This window comes from Formica exsecta, unplaced genomic scaffold (genome assembly GCF_003651465.1).
Source record: "Formica exsecta isolate Colony F162 unplaced genomic scaffold, ASM365146v1 scaffold60, whole genome shotgun sequence".
NCBI classification, from domain to species: domain Eukaryota; kingdom Metazoa; phylum Arthropoda; class Insecta; order Hymenoptera; family Formicidae; genus Formica; species Formica exsecta.
Window position 1 is genome coordinate 1,141,078 of NW_021853281.1, and position 6,942 is coordinate 1,148,019.

A 6,942-nucleotide genomic window follows, 5' to 3' on the forward strand; every position below is an offset into this window, starting at 1 on the left:
TCGACTGGATATATATGTGCACAGATACACATGTATATATATATATATATATATATGCATAAAATGGACAATAACTATATTGTGATTATATTTCTCTTTACTAATGTTATAGTCCAACTAGTATGGACTCTCCAGTTAGCGGAGGCGCCGTAGGTCGGTTAGATTCTCCTCAAGCCTCAGCAGAGATCGATGGAGATGAAAACGAAGTTGTATGCATCGATACTCCGACGCGACCGCAATGTGATTTAGTTAGTTTACTGCACGAAGTAACTCCGTTGCCATTGCAAATAATGAACGAAGAAATTAAATATGCATTCGATGAAATATTTCTTTTGGTTGATGAAGAGGATTGCGGTACAGATATATCCCAACACGTTCGAGAGTTATTAGTCGAATATCAGCATGGCAATCCGGATTCATCGACGAAGTTTGCGCCAGATTCCGGCAATCCTAAGACAATTGAAACGGACATAGAGAAATACGAGAAAGGTATTCCTAAGCACGGTGACGAGATGTTCCACAATTTTGTTTGCAGAATACAGAGAAATCCTGGACAGCTGCTACGGTAAAATCTTTAATGACGTTTTCTTGATGTGTCTATATGTTCAAAGAATTTATATTATACATATAGCTATATACCTTGATATTAGTTATATATATAACGTTTTTATTTTTTAGTTATTCAAGAGACAATTCTGCACCATTACTATTATATCCGCTGAGCGGTTGCATCGGTAAATGTCGAAATTGCGGTGATGAAATGATTTTTGAGTTGCAAGTTTTACCGACGATCATACCGAAGTTGTTATTAAATCCACGCAGCGAACGGAATTTCCAGATTGAATTCGGTACCGTTTTAATATATACTTGTATTAGAAGCTGTTGGTCCGCGACTGATCTATATCGGGAAGAGCATGTTATTGTTCAAGCGGAAAGACTATAGTTGTAAGATACTAAATAAGGTAATTATGAATGCAAAGTCTCCCTCCCCTAAGGTTCTTCCAATGATCCTACATAGAGTTTCATATTTATGCATTTAAGACTAGTCATGTTACATCTGTAGAAAAAATACCGTCCACCTCTTCATGTATTTGTCAGAAGTTCTAAGTAGCGAATGATGGTTGATATAGTGAAAACATTACGAGTATATTTCAAACTATATTAAGCAATATGTGATTCATGATTAAAAAGTTTTTTAGGGATGTCCGATAGAAGTCTGATTAGAAATATTTAATTTACTTTTTCTGCAACACCACACACATACATACACACATATACACCAAAAATTGATCTTAATATATAAGATATAACTGTAAAATTGGATAAATACAGAAACATTGGTGGAACATGATGTATATTCTTTGTTTTTAGAAAAAATTAGATACACTATACATATATATATATATTGTTACAGAATGTAACTTAATTTTATAAAATAGAAGATATAGTCTGATGTTCCTTATGCGATTTAAATACATTGCTCGCATTAATAAATATTTCCGGGATAACTTTTTATTTTTCTCTTTATTATACATGCACATATGCATATTTGTATTCTAAAACGAATCAAACTCAAAGCGAGACGAATGTTTAATAACTTCTGTTTAACGGATGTTCGGCGAAATAATCTTTTTTACTGTATATGAGTTCAGCAATATTTTTGTTCAAGGTATCACTATTAATCCATCCCCCTGATGAAATTTCGTCCGCGAGAGCTTTGGTTTTATTATCTGTGAGAATCGCAAAAATACTAGCCAGTTGTCGATCGAACTCGGCGTTTCTCAAGCCGATGCAATACGCTCTGGAGGTGCGCGAGAGGACAGTTATTAGTGCGAATGTTTTCACTGCCAATTCACTTATTCTACGCAATTCCATTTGTCGTTCTGATATTTCACTGCCATGACGTTGTAGCATCAACACCCCGACGGTTTGTAACCTGGTAATACATTTCTCCAGTATTTTGCCACCATTTACCAAAGATGGATGCAAATGGTCAGCGATGCGAAGATTTAATTGATATTCTTTCCCGAGGGTCCATCTTAATATGTGCTGAGGAAAATTAAACGGATTTCGTAGCTTCATTATATGTTGGCGCAAATTTTTGCCCATATGTTGTAGACCAAGTAGAGATATATATATGTTAGAATCAATATTATAAGAATCGAACAGCGTATAAGATAATGCATCCTCAAAGATCTGTATATAAGGCTTTTCTCTCAAATAACTCTCTACTCCAATGATTTGTAGCCCTTCATAAATACATGCTACGCATTCGTTAACGCAATGCATCTCTACCATGGCTTTTTCGAGTGTGCAATCCTGATTCTCATATATGTCCATGATGCCAGTGGTATAATACAGCATACTTTCCATGCTATATAAGGCGGTCGATATTTTACCTATTACTTCTTGAACACTTTCATACTCGTGCATATTTTGATCCAGGTGTTTCCTTTCTAGAACATGCCTCATTAATAATTTTATGAAAGTTCTCAATATACCAACTGCTTGTGGAGCAAGGTTTCTGTTTCCAGGTGCAAACGAATCTATCAATATATTCATTCCAGTTTTTATTTCGCCTAATAGATTGTCCTTTGGAATTTTGATATCCTTAAAAGTAACTGTACAGACAGGACTGTTATGAAGTCCTACTAGATTCTTGACGTCCTTATAGGTAATACCATTCATATCTCGCTCTATTAAAAACACAGATAAGACACCATGCCCACTGCTGAGTGCTTGAGAATGACCACATGGAGAGAATACAAGAAATAGATTCGAATCATGTCCGTTGACTACAAATGATTTTTCACCATTCAATATATAATGCGTGTCGCAATCTGACAATACTGTCGCAGTATTCATGTTACGTATATTCATTCCGCCGTCGGATTCGGTATAGCAGACTGTGGGTACGATTTCGCCAGTCGCTATTTTCGGTAAGTACTTTGCTTTCTGTTCTTCCGAGGCCATTGTAGAGATAATATGAACAGGCATAATGTGATTTTTGACGATGTAGGAACCCAACCAGGGGAAACAGCTGAGTACCTCCACTAATTTGGCCAATTCTGTCTGGTTCAAGTTCAGACCTAGGTGCTGTTCATCCACGTGCGCCCGAAAGACACCCAAATCTCTCAAATGGGATAGAACGTCGTCCTTCCTGACATTTTGCGGATTTTCTAGATTCTCCGACATATACTTCTCGATGGGTTGAAGCCACTCGAAGAACCGCGTATGCCTCTCCTTGGTTTGCGGCTCGGGATAATACATGAATTCATGGTCAAATACGCCGAGAAATAAATTCTTGGCGAATGGTTGTCGTTGTTGTTGTCTCTTTATGGATGCCGGCAGTCGTGTTTCAAGGTTTAATGTATCTAACGCGTGCTCACTCGCGCTTTGCGTATATCGAACGGATGCGCAGCTGCATGAGGAATGCCACAATAATTTTCTGCAAAGAAATTGACGTGCCAGCATCGTTGTTATGTTAAAATAACCTTTTTACAAATTAATTAAAGTGCAGAAAGTATACATCCTCCTACGTATTATAGATCCATAGACATACGTAATATTAGATTACTGAGCGGCTCGGAACATTATCCACCAATCACAAGTATTTAACCGAACCGAGCCCCGAGCCTATCCAATGAGAACCGAACAAGATCGCATTATATCAGCATTTAATGCTCGTCTATGTATTTTATATATCTATGAAGTAAGTTGTTCAGTAACGCCATCTGAGCTATTTTCTCACCTTTTTTCCTCTCTTTCAGTATCATATCATTTAAATGTGCCATTTAAAAAATGTGCCATTTAAATGGCACATTTAAATAGCTACTTGTATTTGAAGAAATTGGCGGCAATTGCAGATCGGCCATTGTATATAAATAATGCTGAAAGAGAACGAAGAATTGGGTAAAGAATTATTCCTAAAATAATAAAAATTAAGAAACTTTTAATTGCACAATTGATTATATCATTTGAATTTTGTTTAGCAATAGCTTCTACATACAATACTGTCATCAAAAAAATAAATTTTAAATTTTAAATAAACTTTTAAATGCATAGATCTCTTACCATATTTTGATATATTTTGCTCTTTAATAAAATATTTTATGAAAGAGCAAAATTTTATTAAAGAGCAAAATATATCAGAATATATACAGTTTATACTAAACAGTTTCGTGTTTCATCTGTCTTCGTCGTTTTCTTTTGATACATGTTTTTAACCTTATTATATATACACACGAAGCATTTTAACAATATTAGAACATCTCATGTAAATTAAAGAAAGATTATAAGAATTTGTTTTTCGTAAGAGAAAGATTATATAAAGATTATATAGAGATTAATTTGAAAATTATGAATTATTTTTTGTTAAAATAAAAAACTTGAATTTTAATTTCTTAATTATAGAATCGCTTTTTTTATTAATCGTTATTATTTCTTTTTTAGCCTGCTTATCTAATCTATTCATGCCAATTCCGTCTAAGGAACATAACGATGTCGAGACAATGTTCTCGAAAACGGTGTTATTGATGCTATTTGTTTTCGTATTTACATCGAAGGCCTGCAAAATACGCACTCATCAAAGCGGTGACGAGCATGTTTATACCACCGCAATTCATTATAATCCTCTGAAAGATTCAAATGTCACTGTCGATCCTTATTGTGACTGTAGCTCGTCCGGTTTTGGGGTGATGCGGATCCCGTATAATTGTGCTGCAAGCATATGTGGCAAGTTACACGTGGATCTATCGTCTGCGTGCGTTAGATGCGGCATGTGTACGGTTGTCGCCGAGGAGGTTCGCCTAAGGATCGGTCTTAGATATTCTTTATATTTATAACAATGCATAATGTACTAATATTTAATATATAACGATATTATTATTAATATAAATGCGTAAAATAATAATATAATATAAATGTAAGAATTTAATCTTGTATTATCATACATTTTTTCTAATAATACAATTTAATTTTAGATTAATCAAACTCTGTTGGAGATTCACAATATGATGGCGCCTGATGATTGGTTGAATGACACGGAAGCTGTGCTTCTTCTAAGAACTATTTGCGATAATTCTTTTCAACAGTAAATTTTATATTTTTACTTTATATTTTTCCATTGCATCACTTTTTGCACAATACCCTTACTTATTGATACGATTGTAATTATTACAGTTACGGTTTACGAGAAATTGATGGACAGCGATTTATCTCCGACCCATTACCGGGCGATAAGCTCGTCGTTTCGTCCGCCGATGGATTGTGGGAGAAAAAGTGAGATCTTATGAACAAAAATTTATATTATACCTAGCTTAGGAAAAATTAAATTTTTATACAAGAAAAAAGCTCGTTAAATTTCGTACATTATCAATATATTAGCTATTCTATCATAAAATAATTCTGTGATCTTTTATGACACTTTAATTATAAGATTCTCGTAGCTTAAGAAATATGTGTCACGAGTATCTTGATGAAATACAAGAGCTACGATTGTATAGAAATTGGAGGAAATGGTGCGAAGATGACGAATATATTCTTGATCTAGAAAATATTCTTTGCAGGTAATGCATATATATACTATATTCTTAATTTAAAATTCTTTTTCATTTATTTTTATTTCTTTTTCTGTCTTATTAAATTGTATCCGAGGAACAGATGAAAATTAAGAATCTTTATATTTGTCGCAGAAACGAAATTAGCAGTCTACGAGATTGTAGAGGTATAGATAACATACACAAGCGACAAGTGCCTACGAAAATTGTCAGTACTCATGTGAAGATTTTAGCCAAATATAATAATTGTAGTTGACCATACATTTATCATGTATTTTTGATATATTATTTAAAAAATCATTATATATAAAATATTATACACATGTAATATTATACACGTTGTTAATTGACATAATAATATTTATAGTTATAGCTTGAATAAAAAAAAGAAAGCATCTATTATAATAATTTTAAATTCTGCCAAGAGATGCATGACGCGATGTACATTGTGAGCTAAAGAATTATCTTGAAATATGGCAGACATTGCAACAATTATTTTCACAACAATGTTATAGTGATTACTATAATGCTTAAAATATTTTGAGATGACAAAATAGCATTTAATCGTGAAACGGAAAGGCCCGGGTTCCAGGAATGGTTTCCACATTCGAAGTCGGCGGGATTTTTTCGGTCGATTTTAGCTTCCTTTTGGATAAGCCCGAGAAGGAAGACCAAGACGCTCTTTTGGGGCCTGCTGATCTTCGTTGTACGTGGAAGCGCGGTTCTAGACCCGGGCCTCTCGATTTTTCAGGAGAAATGTCGCGTTGTTGAAGACCGACAAACGACTGCACCTGGCGAGCCTGATTTTGCAGCATGGTCAAATAAGTGGAATCGTAGCCACGCAGTCGACTGGTTGGAAGAGCATCATGAGAATGAAAGTGAGAGTGATCATTGGGGCGATCGTGATCACGATGATGATGATGATGGAAATGGATATGCGGTATCAAATGATGCTCGCGTAGGCCGCGTACAATAGTCTGGTGCATCTGCTTCCGTTTGTTCCATATCCTTTCAATGATACCGATGGAAACCGCTATAAGCATACCTGCCGTTAGGAGGAAGAAGGCGGAATAAACGTCTGTAAGTCTTGCGCTGTGAAAGGCCGCCGATGCCGCGCATCGCGGCATCGTCGGTAACATCCGTTCTTGTATTTTGTCCAAGACGCCGCGTTCGTATATGCGTAATATACTATAAACAAAATTTGAAAATACAGTGTCAAACAGTATCAATTTTAAAAAAACCTTTTTAAGAAAGGATAAAATATACATGTGTTTATACGTAGTTACAAAAGTATAAGTCATTAAGAAATGTATGCACTTCTATAAATCTATAGATTATTTTAATAATTTATAGATATATTATTTTAATATATAATAAAATATAT

General features: G+C 34.6%; 4 protein-coding genes across 5 annotated transcripts in view; 2 read left to right on the forward strand and 2 right to left on the reverse strand.

The window, feature by feature from the left end:
* The first annotated feature begins 30 nt into the window (after positions 1-30).
* Positions 31-1,449, forward strand: LOC115242496 (programmed cell death protein 2-like). The gene is made up of 3 exons (XM_029818814.1): positions 31-56; positions 113-565; positions 679-1,449. Exons 1-3 carry the CDS (start codon positions 31-33, stop codon positions 941-943), a joined length of 744 nt encoding a protein of 247 aa, XP_029674674.1. The 3' UTR covers positions 944-1,449.
* LOC115242503 (acyl-CoA dehydrogenase family member 9, mitochondrial-like) lies at positions 1,342-3,608 on the reverse strand. The gene has a single exon (XM_029818833.1). It carries the CDS (start codon positions 3,472-3,474, stop codon positions 1,591-1,593), a length of 1,884 nt encoding a protein of 627 aa, XP_029674693.1. The 5' UTR covers positions 3,475-3,608; the 3' UTR covers positions 1,342-1,590.
* A 77-nt stretch (positions 3,609-3,685) lies between these two features.
* On the forward strand, positions 3,686-5,865 carry LOC115242504. Of its 2 annotated transcripts, none has more exons than XM_029818836.1 (6): positions 3,686-3,712; positions 4,453-4,802; positions 4,983-5,092; positions 5,182-5,280; positions 5,448-5,567; positions 5,694-5,865. In XM_029818836.1, the coding sequence occupies exons 2-6, from the start codon at positions 4,473-4,475 to the stop codon at positions 5,812-5,814; spliced, it is 780 nt and encodes a 259-aa protein (XP_029674696.1). In that variant the 5' UTR covers positions 3,686-3,712; positions 4,453-4,472; the 3' UTR covers positions 5,815-5,865. The 2 variants fall into 2 exon arrangements, with proteins under 2 accessions (XP_029674696.1, XP_029674695.1); XM_029818835.1 differs by having other exon boundaries at positions 3,712-3,912.
* Positions 5,863-6,942, reverse strand: part of LOC115242497 (glutamate receptor ionotropic, delta-2-like) — a 7,034-nt gene continuing 5,954 nt past the window's right edge. The window contains exon 9 of the mRNA XM_029818815.1: positions 5,863-6,746. Coding sequence (XP_029674675.1) covers positions 6,119-6,746 — 628 coding nt within the window. The 3' untranslated portion in view covers positions 5,863-6,118. The remainder of the gene's footprint in view (positions 6,747-6,942) is intronic.